Raw genomic sequence first — 23,746 nt, forward strand, 5'->3', positions numbered from 1 at the left:
TGGTTTACTTAAAGCAAGGATACGGAGAGTTAGAGGTCACAGCTTACTCACAGCTTTCACAAAACACCACTCGTAACCTTTTGCTTCAAAACAAACAGGAGAAGTGGCATCACAAAATTGAGGTGAACCTATTTCACACGTCTCTGTTGCTAGAAACATTTATCAGGCTCCGTGTTTACATTGGCTCGCGACTGGGTACACACCACACATTTGTTTAAAAGTTTAATAATTAAGTACTTTGCTCCCTTCACTGGCGAAGCTCTCCTTTGATGATGCCCCTCGATGTGCATAGATACCCAATCTCTGTCTCCCACTCGAGTGCTAAGTTTCCGCCCTGGGAATCAGCTCCTTTTCCACCAAATCGCTTTGCCACATCTGCAATTCCTTCCTCACTGCAAATTAAATTTAATTAAGCAGTTCACTTAAGACGTATTCGATGTCTTGTGCGAAAAGCAAACCCGTTTCCTTGAGTGGTAGATTTCATTAGAGCAAATGCTGCACACAACACAAAATCTATGGGACGTTGAAGGCACCTCAAATCGCATTCCCCTTCTGCTGCGAGCGAGGGGAGCAGTCTCTCCTAGGCGGGGCCGAAACACCAGTTTAGTTAAAAGAAAGTGGCGAAGGAAAGCGATCACGTTCTTCCAAACAGATCAGGGAAATTACAGTGCCTTTCTCTTTCCTTATGAGGCCTTTTTCGTGTTCGTCTGAAAGCCGAACAAGCACCACCAACAACTGAACTTTTTAAGTAAATGGCCATATTTCTTCGGCAATAAAATCACGTGAAAACTGTCTCTTTACTACCGCCTTCTGTAGCATGCTCCATGCAAAACTTAACTAAAAGGTAAGTCAGTGACAGAAGGAGCCCTGCAATTTCCTAGGAAAATCCTTTCTGCAGATACTATTTTGGCAAGAAATCCCTACTGGAAGGAATTCTGTAATTTTACAGGAGCGACGGTAATTTATATGATACGTGCTCAGCCACGGTGCAGCTCTTGGTGAGCACAGTTCGCCTGTGTCACTTTCCCGGCCCGGTGCCACTACCCGAAACAGTGGCACCGGCTGCCGTCTTTTGCGAATGAAGCCGCGTATGCCCCGGCCCGGCCAGGCCAGCACGCGAGGAGCCGCGGAGAGAGGACAGCCGAGGGGCACCGCTCCCCCTACACACCCCGCGGCGAGTTGTTACTAGCCGCTAGTGGGAGCTGTGGCCCCGTGGAAAGGCCAAAGGAGTCGCGGCGCGCCGGGCCCCCAGAGCGGCGACGGGCGCACCCGCGGCGGTTAAAGCTACCCGCTGGCGCCTTCTGCAGCCTTCCGAGAAGCATCTCCAGCGCTGCCTATAGGTAACTCCATCCCGCCAAAAATTAATAATAAAATTAAATAAAAGGACCAAGTGCCGGCAAGGTAAGCGGGGTTTGAAAAAGAACGGATCGGAATATTTTCTCCACCCCCCTCCAAAAATAAAAAACATAACAAAAAAAACCCAACAAAGTATGGAAAGGAAGGTAATGGCGCTGAGGGATCGACCAAGACAAGTGAGGGCACTCGGCTTCAGGGCCTCCAACTGCTCGTGGCCCCACAACCCTTTGGAGGCGCGCTGCGTGCCCAGCTCCTCAGTGTTTCGCAGCGTAAGCAGCTAACTTCGAAAACTCAAAAGAACCCGCGAGAAGACCCGGTCGGACCGAGCGTGGGAGAATCCCCAGCTCCACGCATTGTACATCCCACCCTCGGCGGGGCACCTGTGGAAAGCTGAGCGGAGAGATCCGCGCCAGCGGAAGTCTCTCCCAGGCCCTTCCCCGCGCAGCGGCGGAGGTAGCCGCTGCTGGGTAGCATCGGCAACCCTCTCCTGAGGGTGGCAGCACCCTTCAGCAGCATCCCCCTGCCTTTGCCCCCCGATCTTTAAACGTAAGTGTATTTGAAAACCGCGCGATTTTAGCAAAAGAAATTCGGGGAGGGTTCTTTTATTTAATTTTATGCCTTTACGCACACACACCGCGCTATGCCCGATTTCGCCTCCCGTGGGCCAGCCGCGCCTCCCGTTCAACAGCGGCGTGACTAAGAACAAGTAAGCACCCCCTCACCCTGGCGGCCGCCCGCAAACCTAAGAAGGGTGTTACCTGCCGGCCCTGCTCGGTGGGGCTCAGCGCAGCCCCGCCCGCTGCCACGGCGCTAAGTGACACACGGGGCGCCCAACCAGAGCGGAGGCCCGGCGGCGGCCCTATGAGCGGCGGCGGCGGGGCGGCGGGGCCGCGCTTATATGGCTACGGCGGCGCGCTGCCGCTGGCCGCGCTCCTGTGCAGGGGACTCGCCAGGGTAGCAACGGCAGAAGCGGAGCAGCGGCAGCAGCATCGCGGGGTGGAGGCACTGCTCATCCTCCTTATTTCTCCTCCGTGTTGGGCTGCACGGCGGTTCAAGTCGTATGCCTGGCTTTCCTCATCCTCCTGTCGCCGCTGCGCGCACTGCGGATCGCGAAACGGGAGAGAGAGGGACGTTTTGACGCTGCGCTCCCCCCTTCCCCTTCCCTGTTTTGTTTTCGGTTTATTTAAAATTATTTTCATTTCCTGTTTCTTGCCCTTTTTCTCTACGGGGTCTTTGCCAGCGCCAAGGGCAGCTGTGTCCCCTGGGGAAGCCGGAGCCCTGCGGATGCACCTCTCCGGGACCAGCAGAGCTGACTCTTGGAGTGGATTTATTGACTCGCGGTTGCTTCCGAGCTCCTGGAAACAGCCCGAGCTGGTGCCTGTACGGATTGCAAACTGCAGGGAGCAGTGAAAGAGACAAACAGTGAGAGCCTCCTGCTGAGGCTGTGTCCCTTTCCCCCAGCCTTTTATTTCTCCCACCACGCTTTCATTTTACCTTTTGTTGTTTGTTTTTTTTCTTTTTTACTCATTTGCACGCGAGCCTTAGACACTCTGAACGTGTATGGCGCACTGGATCCAAATGGGAGTTGGCAGTTTGCGTGGCATCTTTCAAGGCAGCCGGGAGACCCCCAGTCAGGGGAAGGACTAAGGCGTTTGCATTTCTTCTATTACTGCTGTTACTTCGGAGGTAGCTTGGATCGTACCTCGCAGGAGAATTTCCTACATGAGAGTGGCATACATGACTCAGTAGATCAGCTTGCAGCTCACACCAAGTGCATCGTTGACGTTTCACGTGTGATTTTTATTTTTATTTCAATTATTTCTTTATCAATCCTCCCGGCTGTTGGGATACCGGCACCCACGCCCTTCTGTTGCTGCTCAGGTACCGGGAAACCGCACGGCGGAGTTGGCGAGGCTCCGGGGAGATACTCGGTGCCGCCTGCGACCATGGCAGCGCAGGGGCGAGACGCCTCCGCCTGGAAGTACTGCTGGGGAGTCGTGATGGTTTTATGCAGAACTGCACTGGCGAGATCCATCGTTTTAGACCCCATATATTGGAATTCTTCCAACCCCAAGTAAGTTTCCATCTTACTCCTGCCTGCCGTATAAACCTATTCCCCTTTCTCCCGGGGGTCGGCGGCGCCCACCGCAGCGGTGTGTTGGGCGGGTGTGGGGAGGACAGGGCCGCGGCCGCTGGGGACGAGGCGGGGGCCACTGTGAACGGCGGCTTCTAGGGACTTCAGCTTCAGCTAGCAGTGGGATCTGCTCTTCCCTGGAGCAGGTGGTCTGTTATGGCAGAGCTGACCTACCGCCGCATGCCGAGAGGGAGGGGGAGCCGGGACGGGGCGGTGGTTCGGGAGTGGGGCGGCGGCATCATGCTGAAACCTGCGGGAGCCGCCGCCTCCCCGGGGTCGGAGCAGCGGCGGAGGCGGGTCGGGCTGGGCTACCAGGAAAGGGTGATACTGTTCAACTTCTCCGTCTGCAGATGCAAACTCATCTCATTGACTCCAGCGAAGTTACATCTGCTTATAACAGGGCTAAATTTGGTTGTGGAGTTGATGGTGTCAAGGCACATGTCAGTGAGTAATGAACTAAGCATTACCCATCACACAACCATTTAGTGTCATTCTTCATTAACAAACCCAGGCAAAAAAGTACATGTGTTCCCAGGACTTCACTATCAAAGCACACTCTGAAAATAGAGGCGTATCCTGGGAGAAACTTTTTTATTAAAACAGAAAATTACTGCTACTGGAAAGAGGAACTTTTCGTGAAGTGGGCCATCCTTCTAAAGGGAAATCTGAGGCAGTGATGAATAATTCTGGTTTTGACATGCAAAATAAAAGTTGGATTTGCCCAGTTATGAAATCCTTTGAAATTTTTGTGACTAGACCCATTGTTTTAGTAGAGAAAAATATCGATGGGAAGAAATTATCTATAGTGAGTTTAGGGAATTTCACGTGAGAGTTATATACTTGTAATAATGGAATTGAATTTGTTTTTTAATTAAATACAGAAAGATTTCTTTTCGAGGGGATACATTTTAGAGGGAATGTTAGGTAGTGATGAGACAGGAATGGGGTATTTTGTGGAACAGGGATTAATCTAGGCGGTAGGATCTCCAGGAGTTTAGTAAAGAGGGCAAAGTTTGAATTGGGAGTAGCATCTCAAGTTTATCAAGTAGTTTTGCGTTACAGTCATTACCCACTGCTGTTCCCTGTGAAATGAGAACTTGCTGCAGATTCCTGCCAGTGTTTTTCAATAATGGACACATTTGTTGTATATCCGTGAGATTTCTTTACAGAAGAGTTTTCTGATCTTTGGGGAGGTGGTGGTGAAGGAGGAAACTGACAAGACTGTAGTCCTAGCATTGCACGCAAATGATCTATATATATATATATATGCACCAGGTGGTAAGCCAGTTAAAATACAACTGTTTAGCTCCAGTCTCTGGCTCTGCGTTTTTATGATGCTACAGAGCTAAAGCTTTTCTTTGGAGTGAGAAAGGTGCGGCATAACATCTGATAATAAAGCGACCCGGACGGTTATAAAGTGGGCTTTATAAGGCAGTTTGAATTCTGGAAAGTCAAAGGCTACGAGCTGGGGTTGCAGTGACTTAGTGGGCCTGCTGTGCTGGGAGGAACAGACTCGGCTCCAGCCATGGAGGCAGAGGAGGGGAGGGCTTTTGCATCCCCAGGCCGTGTGAGTTCATGCCTACAGAGGTCACTGTTCCAATGCAGAAGAGCTCGCTGCTGCTCCGGGTACTCCTCCGCCAGCCCCAACCTGCCTTCGGTGCATTAACTTACCTTGATGACTTTTATTAACCACCAGCGAAATGAAAAGTATCCGAGCGGCTGAATTCAACCCATTTTACAGAGCCTGGGGATATGCTTCCTTTATCAAATACTAGTTGTGTTTCCATTTGGCTAATTCTAAACTATTTGATTACTAAAAACGCTTCAATGTTGTTAATGGTAGATCTAATGATAACATCTAATTACTTTTTCAGCTTAAATGCACGCTTAAAAATAGGTTGTGCTGTTGATGTAATTGAGTTTTCTTGAGTGATTCATTGAGGCTTAATCACCACAGTGAAGAAGTACACTATTAAAATTAGTCTTTTCAATTGCTGGGGCTAGTGATTTATAGGCCACTTGGAGGCCTGTAGTTTCAGGAAGCTTACGAATGCATTACCAATATTGCTGCCGGTGAGACAGCTCCACTTCTCAGAGCAGGATTTCTTACTAATTCTTGTCACAACTGTGTGCCTGAAGGATACTGAATAATTTCTCCTTAGATGAGGTTGTCCTCACTGTGGATTCAAGCCGAATTTTAGCTTGATAAGTAAGCTGCTGATAGATTTTGGCGCAGTATAATAATAAAGCTCATTTCCAGGTTTGAAATAATAACTATCTTTGGTGCTAGCTAATTTATTCAGGGAAGCTGTACATTTAGCTACTGAAAAAGCCTTGACACACAAATCTGCTGAACAGGTAGGCAATTAAATGCTGAGAGTAGTTGTTAGGTTAATATAAAGTATAAAAACATAAATTTTAGGTTAAGGTGGACATTTAAACTGAATTGGGTTTGCACTGAAGTTCAGAGATTGTAATTTCTAGCAGGTGGTTGGGATGGAGAACATGCGGTAGCTATTCGAGCACAGATCTCCCTCTCCTGCTCCTCCCCACCCCCCCTTTTTGGAGATCTGCTTATATTACCCCAACCATATAACAAGTGACAATTTGTGACACACACAAAGTAATTATATGTGTGTCTTCATTGCTTGGGAGGTTAAACGTTGTTGCAGACAGTTTTGGTAGACTTTACAGACTACTCATCTGAAGAACCTTAGATCTCTTGATCATGAAAACACAGAAAAATTGCTGTGTAGACTTAAGTCCTGTTGACACTTTCTAATAGGGGACTTTCTCCCTATGTTGTGCCTGCCAAGACAAACGATGTTTATAGACAGCATGCATTACCTCGGTTTCACCTGCAAGGGCTCAGCACTGCCTGTGACACGGAGGACAGCACATAGTGTTACGAAGGACCTTTATGTCAAACGGTGGAGAAATCTCATTCAAAACCCCCATTGCTTACGTCTGAGTGTCGCTATTCCCCTGCACTATAGGTTAATGAGAAAAGACAACGTGTAGAAGGTTATCATCACAAACGATGCTTCTGACACTGATTAAATTCAACTATATAACTTTTTCTTCTGATAAGCAGTTATATATGGAATATTTCACAGCTCATCTCTGAATGAATGCTAATGTGTCAGAAACTGATAAAATAAGCTACAATTGATGATCCTGTTAAATGTTCTATTCAGTGTTATATAGACTGGTCTGCTTCTCATTGTATGTGAAATTCTTATTTTTGTAGGTAAACAAATGCACATTCACTACTGATTGAATAGCCCCTTGAACTATGCTCTGCAGTTTGCATTTGGGTTAATCTTGTCTGTTTTAATATAGAGAGGGGAAAAAAGGAGAAAGCACCAGGGGTGGAATTGTTAGTGCTTTCACATCCACATTCCTCACATTTTGTCAGGATGATAAACTGTAGGTAATGGACAGCCCTTGTTTCACAGGGCAGGCAAACCAGCTGGAGCACAAAGCGCTTGCTAAAACGATATCTCACAACATGTTTGGGAGCCTCTCATCTAGACAAGAATTTATTTGTGAGCTCTGTGTCACAGGAACACACTTTTCTAGCCTCAGCAATTACAGCTTTCAGCTGAAGAAAGAGGAGTGGTAGGTTAAAGTTATTTAAGCACATGCTCCGAAACTGTACCTAAAACATAGCTGTTGACACTTGGTATGCTAATCCAGGGACTGAGTTATGGCTTCCAATCCATTTGATATCTCTGGCATTCATAGCCAAGTCCCAAAAATGCAACTGAACTAGCGAAAAGAAGAAACTAAAGGTTGAATTTTTGAGCTGGTTATGTTATATGTGGAATATAATTGCAATATTATTTATAGTAGTTATCTTAAAGCATGTTATCTGTAAGATGTGCTGCATTATTTCACTTTAATGAAGTAATTTGCTTTAGAAAGGCAATGACTAAAAGTCAAATGAAAATCACTGAAGTTCTCCCTCTACCCACACATAAGAAATACCTCCAGTGCTTCTCTCTCTCCCCGCCCCCCCCAGTGCTTCTCTCTTTCCCCGCCTTTGCTCCCCCCACTTCCCTGTTTTATTGTAAGGAGATAAGGAGATCACATCATTGCTTCGGGTGTGACACTCAAATTCAGCCAAGGTTCCTGGAATTAATAGGAAGTCAGTGGAAGACCTGAGGTGACTGCTGAGGCAGGATGGCAAAGACAAGCCTTTCAGCCCTGTGTGCAGCAGTCAACCCGGGTTGCTTTTGAGGCATTTTGTTTTGTTTTATCTGTGCTTTATGTGTCGTGCAACCTGTAGTACTTGAAACTGCTTGTTGCAAATGAGAAGAAAGTGTTGCTCTGAGAAAAAAAGTAGTGATTAAAATGTTATTCATATGGGCCTAATGTCTGCCTGCCTTGGCTGCTGACATAAAGAAACCTGTTTTTCTGGTCATTTATCATACATCTACATGGATTTGCGTATGAGCTCATTCTTTGTGAGGCGTTGTGGAAACTTAAATAGGAATGTTAAACGGCTAGAAATATTTTGATTAAAATACACAGTGTCACAGAATGTAGACTTTTAACCGGAGCACTGTTGTCTTGAGTAAGGGGAGTTTTTTGGGTATGTGGGGAGGGAGTGGCAAGGGAGAAGAGTTGAAGGGAGGGTTTGCATGAAAAGCAGAGGAAGGGAGGATGGCAAATGGACAGTGTTAGACAAGCTTGGAAAAACTCCTGTGGCTTCATTGTCTCTTTTAAAGCCAGAGAACACAAAGAGAAATGCAGTTCAGCCTTTCTCCCATGATGGAAAATGTAAACCATTGACACAGCTCCCATGTTTCACTTGTTTAATTCTCATTTTAAATTCAGTACTATACTAGCCGTGTGAACTCTGAAGATTTCTTTAGTAATCCATTTTGTAGTTCCGAATCAAAAACAAAGTGAAAAGGTCTGACACAATTTGCTTTTATTTTTAGGCAAATCAACCCTGGTCATAGTTAATAAGGGGATTACAACCCAGACTAGGTCTTTACAGATGTAATGTAAATCAAGGGCAGAGTATAAAGAAACTGATCCCTTTTGATTGAAGTATGGTAAAAAGGCATAGAGAAACTAGCAGCAGTAATCTGATTGTATGGCAATAAAACCACCATTTTCTGTCTTTCAGATAAAAATAATGTGGTAAATCCATGCAGTTCATAAGATGTAAAGGCAGATAAAGGGTGATGCCATGGCAACATATAGATTAGCTTGATGTTAGAAATGACACATCTCTGAAAGGGGTGTTGGAAACTAAGGGCCTTGCTCCGGGCTGTAAGGTATTATGTGAGAACCGCACAAAACTTGGGGGCCAGGATTAAGAAGTATGAAAGGCCTACTTGTGGCTTGGGATGGTTGAAGCGGTAAAGAAAAGCTGCTCAGTTCTTGCTCATTGGTGGCATATAATATGGTAAAGATAGATTTCATTTACTGCTTTCTGCCGAGACGGGGACTGATTAAAACTTGAGATGGCTGCAATTGTTAGGTGTGGAAGATTTTCCTCTTTAACTCCTGCCCTAGCAGCAGCCTTTCTGAAGAATTAGCTGCACTTGGGATTTGTTGCCTTAATCTATTTGGGCTTCAGGCAGGAGCATGCTGGCAAGGAACAGAAACCAGAGGTGATAGCTAGTAGTGAGGTTATCTGGAAAGAAAACAGAGACTTTTTGATTTCAGCTGTTTCTGACTCTGGTCTCCATCTCACACTCCATGGGAGCAGCGAAGATAAGCACTCTGCATTGTCTGTGCCTGGGCCAGGTGATACTTAAGCATCTCTTCTCTTGTGTTTCCCATCCGGCAAAAATATAAAAGTAAAAAGAAAGAAACAACCCACAAACAAACCAGCATCCATTTGTATTTACCACTAAAGCTGCAGATAACCAAATTGATCTTGCTTAGTCTCCAGGTGGTATTTCAGAAAGGGAGGCTGAGATCTAGAAATGAACGAGATAAGCATCTGCCTAAATCTACCATCCCCCATCTTCCGCCCCAACTTGAAATCATTTGGGTGAGTTTGCTGTCACCCCAGAGTTCATCCGGCAGACAATCTAGCCATTGTTTTGTCATTTATTTCGAGCGATCTCCATCTGTAAAGGTAGTAAAATACCTCTTCTAGGGTGGCTACTTGGATTTCTTTCTCTTGTCTTTTCTCTTAAAAAACCTTCTAAATAGTTAAGGCTTCTTGCTATTCTACCCAACTGACAACTGTAAACACTCACAACTTCAAGTCAGCATTACACTGCAAATTGAGGGTACGATTCAAACAAGAAATACTTACTTTATTGCCTGCTCCCTTGTCTGCTGAGGAGGGAGAGAAAGCACTCTGCATTTGTTAGACAGAGTCTAGACATAAGGAAAAAAAACACGGAAGCCTACAATAACAGTTGCGTCTTTAATGGGAATGAGCCTGAGATGAGCTCGGGAAAATGGAATTCAGGCTATTTATCTGGCAGTGGTTTGGGCACTTACAAGTTTAAGGTTGGTTGGGTTTTTTTTGTGTTTTGGTTCCCCCCCGCCCCTGTTTCAAGGAGGGTGGTGGTGGATTTGTTTGTTTTAATGAAGATGTTAATTGCATGCTTAAATTTATCGTTCTCACCCTACCCCACAGTAAACTGGAAAGCTTCACAATTCTGACAGAAAAGGAAAATCCATAACCAAAACTGGCAAGCTGCTGACGTGGTTTAACAAATGAAAAATAAACAAGTTCGTATAGGGAGCACAACGGATTGGCAGAATATATAGGGCCTGAAGTGCTTAGGTATGTTTCCTCCCTTGCAGCTTAACCTTCACAAATCCGTATCAAAAGATCCGATTCATTTGCTGAAATTCTCCAAAGCGCTGGGGCACCCTCAGTCTAATTTACAGGCCGGTCACATCCAAGCACCTTGCATTCTGCATTTGACAATGATTGCTAATGGGCCATTCAACTAAAGTATTTGCTTGTTAACAGGGAACAGAGCATGATAAATGTCCAGCAAGCTTGCGGCCTCCTTCAGCTTTTCAAATGCAGGCTGGTGCATATTTATGGCAGGCAAATGACAAAGAGAGAAGCTGAATTACTCTGGCCTTATGCTTTCTGTTCGAACAAGGGTTAAAGTAATTAAAGAAATAATGCAAAAACCGATGTCCTTTGTTTGCCCACTATTATCCAACATTTAGCTTTCGAACCTGCCTGTCATGTCACATTTCAGAAATGTACCAGATAAGGCTCGGTGAGTTTGGCAGGGCGCAGAAAGGAACGGGTAATTCTTTATGGAGCGCATCCTGAGCAGTGCACACCACGTCTCTGTTCCCATCCAAAATCCTCTGCAGGTTCCCTTCTCCTGAAATAATTTCCACTGACGTGCGTTAACTCAAAGATGTACTTAAAAACACAGAGGTTTTGCAACTTGCACTTCTTTGCCCTAGCTGAAGAAAAAACCTGCAACCCTCAAACCCAAAACAGTGAAGAAGCATTAAGAAAACACACTGCACCCGGTGCATTTCTGAAGGTATGATAAACGAAAAACTTGCCCCAAGGACAGATAATATCTTAAAAAATGAAACTAGAAAGCATGCACACAGAAATTCCTTAAACTTGAAGCGTCTTCAGTGTCCTTTTTTTTGGTGTGTGTGTTGTAAATTCGTGTTTAATCTTAGCCTGATTGTCAGAAGTCTTAAGTGTAGAATTACAGTCGATAATTTTAAACTCCGTATTTGAAAATGTCATTTAGTATTTTAGTAGTTGTGAGTAAGTGTATACAAGGCTTCTGTCTAGCTCCTGTTCAACTCCATGAAAGTAGCTCTGGTGATTTAAGTGACTATTAACCTTCAAGGGCTTTACATTATAATTGTTTTTACATTAAAGACAAAATTTAATTTTTCTTACAGTGAACAAAACCTATAATTTTACTCAAGTAAAAAGAATATCTAGGTTTTTTTTTCCTTCTCCCCCCCCGCCTCCCCTCCCCCTCCCATGCCGTTAACTGAGAGAACTTTCTTTGATGTAGTTACATACTTTGTCAAAGACAGTGAATAAGGGCAGGACCTCTGTCTCTTTTGGCAGTCCTGGCCAGCCAACGCCCAGTGTTTGTTGCGGTATCAGCATGGTAATTATAATGCAGCTGATTTAAACTTTGATGTAGTAGTCTGTGCTTTCTTCTGTCTTTAAACGTACGTTCCAAGCCAAAAAAGATAAAGGCTCATAGAGGATTGTGTTGCTAGGTGAATCATTCCTAGTGTATTGCATATACGTTACTGTAAGATGGGTTTTCTGCCTATAGTGTAGGCAAATGTCTCATGGTTAATGGCTAAAATAGGATTTACAGAACTTTATTTAGTAGGATTCAGAGCTGTGTACACTTCAAGCATAATCACGTTTTACACATGTCACCAGAAAATGAGAAATTACGTAGCATGTCCTACACAGGAGGATAGGTTAGATGGTGGAATGATGCGTTAGGCTGAAAGATCTGTGATACTGCAAATTACTTCTCACTGTTTTCTTAGCTTTTAAATAGTACATTTAGGTACCCAGACCAAAGAACAGCAGTGGGAAAGGTGAACAATGTGCTCTAAAAGGAAGTGCATGTTAAAGCTAATAAGAGAGATTTCAATTTTATTATTATTAGTTAAATCCCAGTCTCAATTGAATGCTATTTTATTTTGGATTGGGAGTTCTGCCAGACTCCAGCCTGTCAGAGCTGAGAAGACTCAAATCAAGTCCAGGCCTATTTCTGCAGCAAACTGGAATCCTGGCTCCCTGCCTGTGGATTCATTCAGGAAGACCCATCTGGCTTTTGATGTTCTGCAAGTTTGAAGCAGTTTGTTTAAGGAACCTATACAGTGAGCGCTGGTGAAAGCACACATAACTGCGCTTCTGACTATCATTTTGCATTTTCATTTTGCTGGTGCTTACCATCTGCTTACCTACTGCTTGAGCTGCAGTTGGTTTCTGTACCTGACTGGATAAAATGTAAACTGAGAGTTGGGAACATCATGACTTTTTTGAGAATTTGCAATCCTGTAGCATTCACTCTCCACACTTAAGTTGCTTTCTTAATGTTTAATTAATTTCATTTTAGTTCAGAAGCAGTCTAGCTGAATCACACATGACACTTGAACTTTGGGGGTTTTTTTCTTCTCTTTTTTTCCAAGGTATTTCCAAGCTATATTGATTAGCTGAACAGGGAAGGTCACACTGGCAGGCAAGATAACTAGTCTGTATGATAAATATTTTTAAGGAGATGATTTTTAGTGGTATCATTGCTCCTGTCAGGCATTTTTCAAGCACATTTGAAGAAAAACAAAAGCTACATGTTCATAAATTCATTGGTTATTATAGTCTTTTCCATTCTGTGAATCAGTCTGTGACAGCAAGGGAAGAAGGATGGCACTGGGCTCCTAGGGCTTGAGTCAGGATACTGTCCTTATTCAGAAAAGCTTGTGTTAAGCATGTGTTGAATGCTGACTATTTCTGCTGAAGTGGGACAAATTTAACCGTGGGCAGAGTGAAAAGGTGTTTTAGGGCTGAACAGATGCAAATCTCTCTAAAGTTTCATGACTCTTTTTTTTTAATCAGAAAGTAGTGTCAGAAGCTACAGCTCAGCCTGCATCTAGAAGCCTTTTCCTGTAGCTTGGCAGTAGTCAGCCTAGCTGTCCTAGTGATAATCCCTTATGTCATCTGGGACAGCTTGAGCAAGTCCATCCTCTTTGCCTCTGAAGGTCTGACTGTACGAGTAGCTCCACTGGAATCGAGTTTTCTGTGCCTTTGCTTGCAGTTCCATGTAATGCCAGCAGTATGTTTCCAGTGATCACTGAGAGCAACCCGACTGGCCCAAGAGCCCAGGTAACCTCCCTGAGAGACAGCTCTATTTGGAACAAGTTCACAGACAGGCCCAGCATCCCAGTGGCAGAGGCTGAACAAAATGCCAGTGTCTCATGGGCACAGGGCAGTGGGTTAAAATCAGGTGGCTGGAATTCCCACTGTCCCCAGCCCTCTGTTGAACATTCTTGTGGACTCTTCCACATGAAGCAGGGACATCCAGTCTAGTGTTGAGTGCACTTCTGGACCTTAACAGGAATTTTTAAAGTACTTCATTGTCTTTTCAGTGTTATTTATGAGGCATATACCTGAAGTGGGCCAAAAGCTGGATCTTAGTTTGTTAGATATTACTATGGCATTGGAGGCAGCAGCAGTCACCTAGTTTTATTCTGCTTGTGCAAGTCAGACTGGAAAAGTTGGTATTTAAAGTAAGAACTTAAGATCTCCCACTTACGAGTGGCTGAATCTTGTGTTTAATGTGCAGTGCAAGTACAGACTGATTGTAGACCTTGCACTTGGATTTTTGCTCAAGGTTATTTTCTCTCACCTGAAAATTATCACAGAATCACAGGATGTCAGGGGCTGGAAGGGACCTTGAAAGATCTAGTCCAACTCCTCTGCCAGAGCAGGATCATCTATACCAGATCAAACAGGAATGCATCCAGGTGTACTATCTTTTTAAATGTAATATAAAATGAAAACGGATGTGGTTTTAAAAGTGATAGACAGTTGTAACTGGATTCTGAATATCTCTGCATAAGCAGAATTTGTCATACAACGCTGTTAGTGACTTGACATAACTTTTCTGTAAAGTTGTGAGTTAAATACTTGTTCTACTTCCAGTGTTCACTTATGCAGGCAAATGGTATGCAGTAATACATTTTCTAACAACTGTAAAGCAGCTCTTTTTTTTTCTTTGAATTTGAGATATAATCACTGATTATTAATGTCTCATCAAGTAACAAGACAGTCCCCGCCCTCTTTTATAGACTTTGCTTGGAGCATGTCTTGTAACAAGACTGTACAGGTACGAACAAATTGTAGTTAAGAGAAGGAAGACTGCAAACTTTGGTTGGTATCCTTATATTGTGGCTGACATAAGACATTTGTTTTTGTAATGGGAATGATGTAGAAGAGTGCAGAATAGCAGTGATAGAACAGTCTGGTTTTATTGTTTCTTTCTTGTGATTTACGGTGCCCTTTTTGAAAAGTAATTCTTTGGCAAATGCCAGCTGCTCCCTATTAGCTTTCTGAAAGCAAAAGACTTTAGTGACTTGTGCAAGAAGCACACATGGTTTGGTTTGACTTCCCATTCCATGCTAACTACTGCTCTGCATCTTTGCAATAAAGCGCCATATTCCTTGGGTTTGGCACACCCAGCCGCTGTGAGTACAAGTCGAGCAGAGCAGTGGTTTTGTATGATGCTGAATTCATGACTCAGATTTTTTTTTTCTTTTTCAAAAATCCAGACCATATGAATACCTGATTATCTTTGCTGTGAGAGCAAAGAACTACTTTAATATTCCCAGTAGCATATTTGAACAACAATTCTTTAATTAAAACAACATTGGTCTCTTCCTGTATTTCATGGCTAGCAAATGAGCGAAAACACCAGTGTTAATATCAAAGAGAGTCAGTTTTCATTACAGTAATGGTTCAATTGTGCAGTGCTGTAGGCACTGAAATTTAATATTATTGTGACTTGTATTGTAATTGTAGGATGACAGAGGGAAATGGATTAAGTTTAAATATAAGCGTACACAGCAGCACATGGGCTTCGTCAAATGGAAGCTGAGGGTTGAGGCAAGATGGGCCCCCCTCTGGCTCTGTCATAATGAATTAGTGTTTTGTAAATAGCTGGCCACTAGGCTATAGATTTATTACCTTTTGTAGATATTTGTGGACCCACACAGACATATGTAGATTCTGTACTGACTGTAATTGCAGTGTGGAGTTGCAGAACGGGTTTATGCCTGTAGGCTTGCAGAGTATTTGAATGTCTAGGCTTCTTGTCTTCACCTTTCATGAAAATATTCTTGCCTGCCAGTTTGTGAAGTTTTCTTCTGAAGGATACACCCATCCTTTCAGTTAAGGGATTGCTAACACATGAATAGCCTCAGACTGGAAAGCTCTTTGTCATTCTTTTTTTTCTTGAATAAAACAAATTCAAGTTGCAGATGATCTTTGCTTTAGAAAATTGTGCTAGAGAGACAACTAGTGTTAATGAGCAATATCCCTTTCTTTCCGAGTTGCCCATATACATGCAGATTAAAATGGAAGTAATTTAAACCATCCATTACATCTCTTGAATGGAAGATTAGGGACAATGAAAGCTAGATGCTTCACTTGTTTACAGTGCAGGAAAGTGGAAGATGTCCCGAAAGCAGTGCCTTATAGTCTACTAGTGTACTAATATGATGTCTTGTCGGATTACCCCATATCTTCACAGTGTTTCTGAGACATATGTGCATGTTGAAACCTGTTCTAATGTTAAAGTGCAAAAGGGGGCAGTAAAGTGCTTTCCAAAAAATGTTTATTTTTTAAAGAGTAATTTTTTTGTGGCAGAAGTTGCATTTCTTAGTAGGGTTATAGTCTTCTGGATTTAAAATAATGATCACATGTATATCTTCTTTTTGAAAGGCTTAGAAACGTTGCCAAAGTGTATCCATTAAGCATTGTGGGAACAGCGTTTGCTGTATGTATTTGCATGTTCTGTCCTTTAACTCACTCCTGAAACATGCGATATATTTGGAAGGAATCAAAGGCAGGAAGCTTTCCTCAGATATATTTAGGACATAGCTATATGAAGCACTTCTGAAAGAATTCCAGCTTTGCTAATCATGTCTGGTTCTCACGTTGTGCATTACCAGCACTGAATTTCTAGAAAAACAAAACGAAAAGAATGCTGAGGCTAGAGGTTTCTGCTTGAAGTACTAAAGTGTGTAGTGGTGGCATGGGTCAAGAGTTGGGCTCTCATCCAGACCCGCATGCATCATTTGTCAAGAGGTAACTAGAAAGAGCAACTAATTACAATGCACCTACTGAGTGTTTTTCAGAAATTCCTCAGAATAAGCCATTTACACAGTTTGGCTACATCTCTCTACTGCAGCCACTTGAACTTTTTTAATTCTGTGTAGGAAGCATGTTTCTGCTGAAACGCAGTAAAAAGCAGAATGTGCCTCTGTGTGTTTCCATGCTTGTTCATGAGAGAGAGAGCGCAGTGATTTAAGGAGTCATTCCTTGTTTGCTGAAGTGGAACAGGTCCAGCACTGTTGTGAGGGTTCGTATTTCTGTAAATGCTGATGAAATGTTACTATAATACACTCTAAAACAGAACACTGGTCATAGCCATTTTTTTCTTCCCTCCTCCTTAGTTAGAAGACTGTCCTGAAGCACATTAGTGGTTCTTTTGTAGTAACCAAAATTGATTCAGTAAATGGATCTGAATTCTCTAGTGGTTTCAGTACTTTTAACAGAGCAGTAATTGCTTTCTGCACAGTAATACAAAAAGTTAATTGCTATTAATAGTGCTTTATGTGGAGGTCATGTATGAAAAATTAATATGAAATCTATATTTTGTTTTAAAAAATCCTTTGTCAACTTCAATAAAAATAAAATCATGCATATTTTCTTTCAGCACTTCAGGCCTTACCCACGTGGTAAATATTCTCAGCCAGGCTTCATGTTCTTCTGCATAAAGCAGGTTTTGTTTTCCATTACAGAGTTAAAAACAAACAGATAGATGTTTGCTCTCAGAAGTTTGGGTGGTTTTGGTTTGTTTTTTTTTTTTTTTCTAAGATGAAAACATCTTTCTGTGGGGGAACAACTGTGCATTCATTTTCACACCTTGGATTTACACTGGAGACAGAGGGGTAAAACGCAAGTTAGGCTGAAGGTTTTGGTTGTGTGTTTTGTTTTGCTTTGTTCTGTGAGCCAAGCAGGGAGGGAAAGGACAGCTTTCCAGCAAAACTAACTATCTCTTGCAAGCAGAGATGGCACCCAGTTGAAACATGCGTTGTCCTACAGCAAACCCTTCTGGCAGCTTCACGCCAAGGGGTTAAAGGCAGAGTGCTGCTGCCTCTGCTTAGTGGGGCGGGCTGGGGACTGGGGGCTCCTGGCATCCCCGAGTGCATGGCCACCACGAGGTGCCGCAGTCCCCTGGACTGCATTTGGGAGAGTCTGCTGCCTGTGCTGGAGCCCAGGATAGGGGTAGCCCTGAAAGAGTTTGCATCACCTCCTTTGGATTGTTTATTTTTCCATGGAATGAGATCACATCCGTAACCTCATGCATCAGAACTTTTAAGGAACCAGGCTTTCTCTTAGAGCGCCTTCAGTGTGTTAGGTGCCAGGTTGCAGGTATTCATCTACACATGCAAAAGGGACATGGCTCTTGATAAATATCATGACTTAGCTGCAGGTTCTGTGCCTTCTCAGGAGCATGGCATCAGTAGACTTGTGACTGTCCTAAGCTTTGTTCCTTCACTCATTTCACCTGGAGTGAAGAAATAAATACCTGTGTCTTTGCAAAAGCAGTAGTCACATGAGTTATTCAGTGAAGGAAACTCATGACACATCTTTCCAGAAGGGCATTTGAAGAGGAACGGTGCCTGTGGGTGTTTTTCTGTACAGTGAAAGTTCTGCACCTTTAGGACCGTGATGTCTCTGAAATTCTGCATGTCCATGCAAAAGAAAAAATGCATTCTCAGCCTATCCTTATGCCTATTAAAAATCCTTTCTTGTATTTTAAGTGCTTTCCTCTAGTATTTTGCAAAAGGTGTGATGAATTGATAAGTGAAACAGCTAAAATTTCATACATTTTCCTTATTCCCTGTCCACTTTAAATTTTGAGAAAACATAATAATGCTGAAGAATCATTCTTGTATAGCTTACTAAAATTGCAGTTGTAAATATATTGCATTGCCTTGCCTTACTGAAGTCAGTGTTAAGTTTTGCAACCAATTTCCATAAGAATAGGTTCAGGAAGATGGCTACTTCAGACATAGGGAATGGTGGCACTGCTACCATTCTTTGTCCAGCACAGTGATCAAAACAGAAATAAACCCTTAACCATTCCCTTATTTGCTGCACTACAAGTGTTTCACCCTGGTAGTCCAAAAGAGGGTGAGCTGCTTGGGAGATGAGGAAGAGGAAGGACAAGGAACAACTACAAACGCTGTCATGGAGATGAATTTTCTCAAGTTTTACTGCAGGGGAGGGCCTGAGCCCCCAAAAGTAGTTCTTTGTTTCCAGCAGAAGTGAGAAATACAAGAACTGCAGCTTTAGAAACTTGTGTTCTGGTATTTTATAATCTGGCTTTGTATAATGTGGTATTTAACATTTAAGATGTTAAGAGATGTGCATGAATGTATTTGTTTATTTCTTTGAATACAATTCAGTTTCTAGCCTGCAAGTTCCTACTAATGCAAGTAACCATTGCTTACATAAATACTTTCATTAACTGCATGAAAAAAATGTTACATGTAAGTAAAGGTTAGCAGATTAAACTTACATTTTGTTTAAATTCAAACCCATCCCTATTTAGCATGTTCTGTTTGGTATAGTATTAAAGTAATTTAATAATAGTGCACTGGAAAAGAAATCTATATCCCAAAACTTACTTAAAGAATTTTAGTAATATGAAATGCTGTACTTTTCTAGTTTTCAAAGTTTCATTTTCTAGCCTGTGTAGAATCAGTCTGTCATTTTGCTGTGCTACACTATGGTAACTTTTCTTTCAGAGACTTCACATATGAGTAGTGCCTTTTAAACCAAATTTCATACCTATTTTGAGACATAGACTCCACAATAATATTTTTTCATGAAGCTATTTTTTACTGTCCTGCAGGAGTTACTAATCCTCTTCTCATTGAATTCACATCCATTTAATCCCTTTAAACTGGAGTGAAGTCAGTCCTACAAAATCACTGCTTTTCAGGTTTACAGCTCGATTTATAACCTATATCCACATGGCATATCTTTGTGTATGATGTCAGATATGACAGAACATAATATGATAGCAAAGGCTCTTACAAAGTGCTCTCTTCTATGTTTTTGGATTTTATTCACTGCAAAGTCTTTGGAAATCAGAACACTGTTTTTTATCTCATTGAGCAAGCTTTGATTTTACTTCACTGCTACTTCATTGAGATGACTAGAACCTTTTCCTGGAACTTTTATTTGCCTTGCATCAAGCTGGTAGGATTTTTGCCTTGCTTACATATTTTTCCTGTGGACAAAATGATACTCCAAGTATAAATATTACCTTTTTTTTTTTCCTTGAAAGACCAGGTGATAAATGCATATACTTTTAAATAATATTTCTTTCTTTAAACAGTAAGGAACTATACATGCAATGGTATTCTGTACTCTCTCAGTTTTCAGTTCAAGTAACAGACTAACATACTGTATTATTAGTACTCATGACATTTCCTTAATAAAAGTTTTCAATGTATAACTTTATAGTGAGAGTGGTAGTTAAACTTCATAAAGTGAAGTGGGTAGGATTCCCTAACAGAAGGTTTCAGACTGCATTTTAAGAAATGTCTTGATTGCTTGTATTTTTAGTTTGGGTTTGGGGTTTTTTTCTTCTTAATTTAAAACTAACCACCTACACCAATTAGTTTAGGTAAAGTATTAAAGCATGGAAATTTGGCACCGTTTCTCTAGTTAAATATATAAGGTTCACAGCAAGTACCAACATGTTTTCTAAAACTGCATTTATTTTATAATTACTCAGATGTACTTAAAGCTAAGTGTGCATATGTATACCTATGGTACCTATGGTGGATGTGTATATAGTTTTGAAAGTTGTGGCATCAATCAATATTGAGAACAAAAAGAGTTGTTTTTCTCTAAGAATTTTGTTTGTTGATAATTATACAGTTTCAGAAATGTCTGTTTGGTACAGCATGGTAGACTATTCTCAAAATAAAAGAATGCCTAGAGGTGAGTTTCTAGTATTTTTGGAGAATTTGCTATTATGAAATTAGGCAGGTTTGAGTGGTTACCCCAAAGGAAAACTCCTTTATAGTTTAATGTGGTTGAATGTGCTACATTTTCCTGAATGCTTTTTAACAATGTTTGGGGCTTTTTTGTTGGTTTTTTTTGGGGGGGGGAGAGGTGGGGAAATTTTAAAACCAACATTTAACTTCTCTAGGACTTTGATCACTAAGGGAACATTAGTGCCAGGAACTGTTTGGCCTGTAAATGTGATACAGAAAATTACTATAATATTGGTGGGATTAAGGAACAAGACTACTCTGTTTCTATTTTCTGTTCATATGTCATGTGCTTTATTTGTCTAATACTTATTTTTAAAAGGTTTGGGAACTCTGCATGTGGCTTTTATTTGTTAAGCTGTATGACTAGTTTGACATGATGGGGGGATTCACATCCATGGGCTTTGCACAGGTATCAAATGTTGCCCACAAGACACCAGCTTTGGACTGATGGTGAAAATGCCCTCTATATCTGAAAGTGCTAGACAGAAAGTGCATGCATTTCATTGTACAACTTTACTGTACTTAAATACACTTTTCTGTATTTTCTCACAATAAAACCTATGATTATTAATTGTGAGCAAGATTCTTCAAATGCTCCAGTCTCACTGTATCTGACTGCTGACGGAAATGACTTGGGGAAAGTCACTAAGCTTATTTCCTCAGTTTCTGTTGGGCCACAGGTGTCTAGTAAAGAATATTTAGAGCTGAAAAGAATCATAGAATCGTAGTATCAACCAGGTTGGAAGAGACCTAGAGACCTCCAAGATCATCCAGTCCAACCTAGCACCCAGCCCTAGCCAGTCAACTAGACCATGGCACTAAGTGCCTCATCCAGGCTTTTCTTGAACACCTCCAGGGACGGTGCCTCCACCACCTCCCTGGGCAGCCCATTCCAATGGCAAATCACTCTCTCTGGGAAGAACTTCCTCCTAACATCCAGACTAGACCTCCCCTGGCACACCTTGAGACTGTGTCCCCTTGTTCTGTTGCTGGTTTTCTGGGAGAGGAGACCAACCCCCACCTGGCTGCAACCTCCCTTCAGGTAGTTGTAGACAGCAATGAAAGTTTAGCAGAAAGTTTAGCAAGTTAGCTGTCTTATAGAAAGCAGTGTTTCTGGTTCTGATACCATCCTGACTGCTCAAAGAATGTTTTGCTCTCCCAAGCAACCACTGGAGTGAAGCAGTCACAGGATTGGGAAAACTTCTTACTCCATTTTTTTTAATGTATTTGTTTATTTATTTTTGCCAGGGTGGGGGAGGAGGGAGAGTTTTTTAGTTAGTTGAAGGCACATTCTGACTAAACTAACAGCTAGCTCATGAGCTTTGTTTTTACAGATGTCGTTCTGCAAACATTTCCTAAGTGTTGATGCTACCCCAAGATGCTTAAGGCTACATCAGCACTTGTAGAATGTTCAAGATTAACCCTAGAGTTTTTGTTAACCTCTTACAAGGCTGAATGTACATTCTCCATTTTTTTTTGAGATATAAGGTTTTCAAATCCTAAAACGACAGTCTTAATCCTTCTGAGATTTAATAAAGAGTTTCAGAAACTGCTTAGTACCCAGCAAATGATTTATTTAAAGTGTTTATGAAAATACTGTAACAAAAGTATTACCGAAGGCAGGGATAGTGATCATGCCTGCTACTAATCAGCCACTGTAAATGTTGTGGTTGAATTGAAATGCATGAGGTGAAAGTTTTTTATTCTCTCTATCTGTATTTGTTTTTCATTGTTGTAAGGAACTCAGGAAGGTACATTGGGAAAATACCTTTCTCACAAAGGTCATGGTCGAAACTGCATACTGTGGAAAAAAATTCAATACAATCAAGTTCTCAGATTAATCCTTTCAGCCTTTTTTCTTTCCTAATCCCATCAACATTAGATCCTACAAGTTAGGAAACTTAAGTGGAAGGAGATTTACAAAGTTTAGTTCTCAAACTGTGCAGACTTCAGAGCCACAGCGAGAATACTTCTCTGCCATAAACTCTTAACAAGTCTGTCTGTTCAAAGCTCTTGTAAAACGTGTTTTAGCTGTCTGTTGGGGGTGGTTCTGCCCTCCACCTTTTATAGGGCAATTCCTGGCTACTTAACCAAGACACAGAATTGTACTTTCTCTCTGATAGCTGTTTCTGAAAATTGTCTGGCACACTGTCTCTGAACCCATCCTGTTTCTGATCAGAGTTTGCATGTGGAACGCGTACCACTGCTGTTTTGTTACACACACACACACATATATATATATATATACACTCTCAAAATTTAAAACTGGAATTTGTGAGGTTTATTTTTCAGGACAGACTTTTTTCTGATTTTTCAGGTTTCATATTTTTTATACATGTGAATTTATATCGATTAATTTAAACCCTGCAATCTTGTCTTCTGAGGTCTTATGTATTTACCAGTGTGCCCAGGTGGCCAAGAGAGCCAATGGCATCCTGGCCTGGATCAGGAGTAGTGTGGCCAGTAGGACAAGGGAGGTTATTCTGCCCCTGTACTCAGCACTGGTCAGGCCACACCTTGAGTGCTGTGTCCAGTTCTGGGCCCCTCAATTCAAGAGAGATGTTGAGGTGCTGGAACGTGTCCAGAGAAGGGCAACAAAGCTGGTGAAAGGCCTGGAACACAAACCCTATGAGGAGAGGCTGAGGGAGCTGGGGTTGTTTAGCCTGGAGAAGAGGAGGCTCAGGGGTGACCTCATTGCTGTCTACAACTACCTGAAGGGAGGTTGTAGCCAGGTGGGGGTTGGTCTCTTCTCCCAGGCAACCAGCAACAGAACAAGGGGACACAGTCTCAAGTAGTGCTGGGGGAAGTCTAGGCTGGATGTTAGGAGGAAGTTCTTGCCAGAGAGAGTGATTGGCATTGGAATAGGCTGCCCAGGGAGGTGGTGGAGTCACCGTCCCTGGGGGTGTTCAAGCAAAGCCTGGATGAGGCACTTAGTGCCATGGTCTAGTTGACTGGCTAGGGCTGGGTGATAGGTTGGACTGGATGATCTTGGAGGTCTCTTCCAACCTGGTTGATTCTGTGATTTTATGGACGTACTGTATAAAGAAGAAATATTTGCAGTGATGGGATCGTGCAGCCTTTATCCTAGCATGCAGATGAGTGAATATGAGTTATTTTCACCTTTCTGGTACAATGCTGCTGCACAAGAGCAAAGTAAAATGGGACTGTGATCAGGCAAGGTGGTAAAGTCAGTCACAAGTGACAGAATCTCTGTGCCTTTGTCTGGTGAGAGTCAATCCCTGAGAAGAGCCTCAGTCAGGATCCATGCTGCATCCTTGCAATGTTTATGAGATGGGGTCTTCCTCCTGCTGTTTCCTTGACTACTTGGCCTGTCTCTCAGTTATCCCTCGCTGGGCTGGTGACTCTTGAGGAGGTTGTACTTTCACCATTCTATTTGTTTCAGCATTTTGGCTTTCAGGGAATGGTAGTCACTGCATTTCCTTG

General features: G+C 42.4%; 1 protein-coding gene across 1 annotated transcript in view; it reads left to right on the forward strand.

The window, feature by feature from the left end:
* Positions 1 to 3,073: 3,073 nt before the first annotated feature.
* The window catches only part of EFNB2 (ephrin B2), a 45,874-nt gene continuing 25,201 nt past the window's right edge, over positions 3,074 to 23,746 (forward strand). The window contains exons 1-2 of the mRNA XM_064143777.1: positions 3,074 to 3,147; positions 3,238 to 3,430. Of these exons, the coding sequence (XP_063999847.1) occupies positions 3,303 to 3,430 (128 nt within the window). The 5' untranslated portion in view covers positions 3,074 to 3,147; positions 3,238 to 3,302. The remainder of the gene's footprint in view (positions 3,148 to 3,237; positions 3,431 to 23,746) is intronic.

Source organism: Pogoniulus pusillus, chromosome 5, assembly GCF_015220805.1.
Source record: "Pogoniulus pusillus isolate bPogPus1 chromosome 5, bPogPus1.pri, whole genome shotgun sequence".
In the NCBI taxonomy this organism is placed as follows: domain Eukaryota; kingdom Metazoa; phylum Chordata; class Aves; order Piciformes; family Lybiidae; genus Pogoniulus; species Pogoniulus pusillus.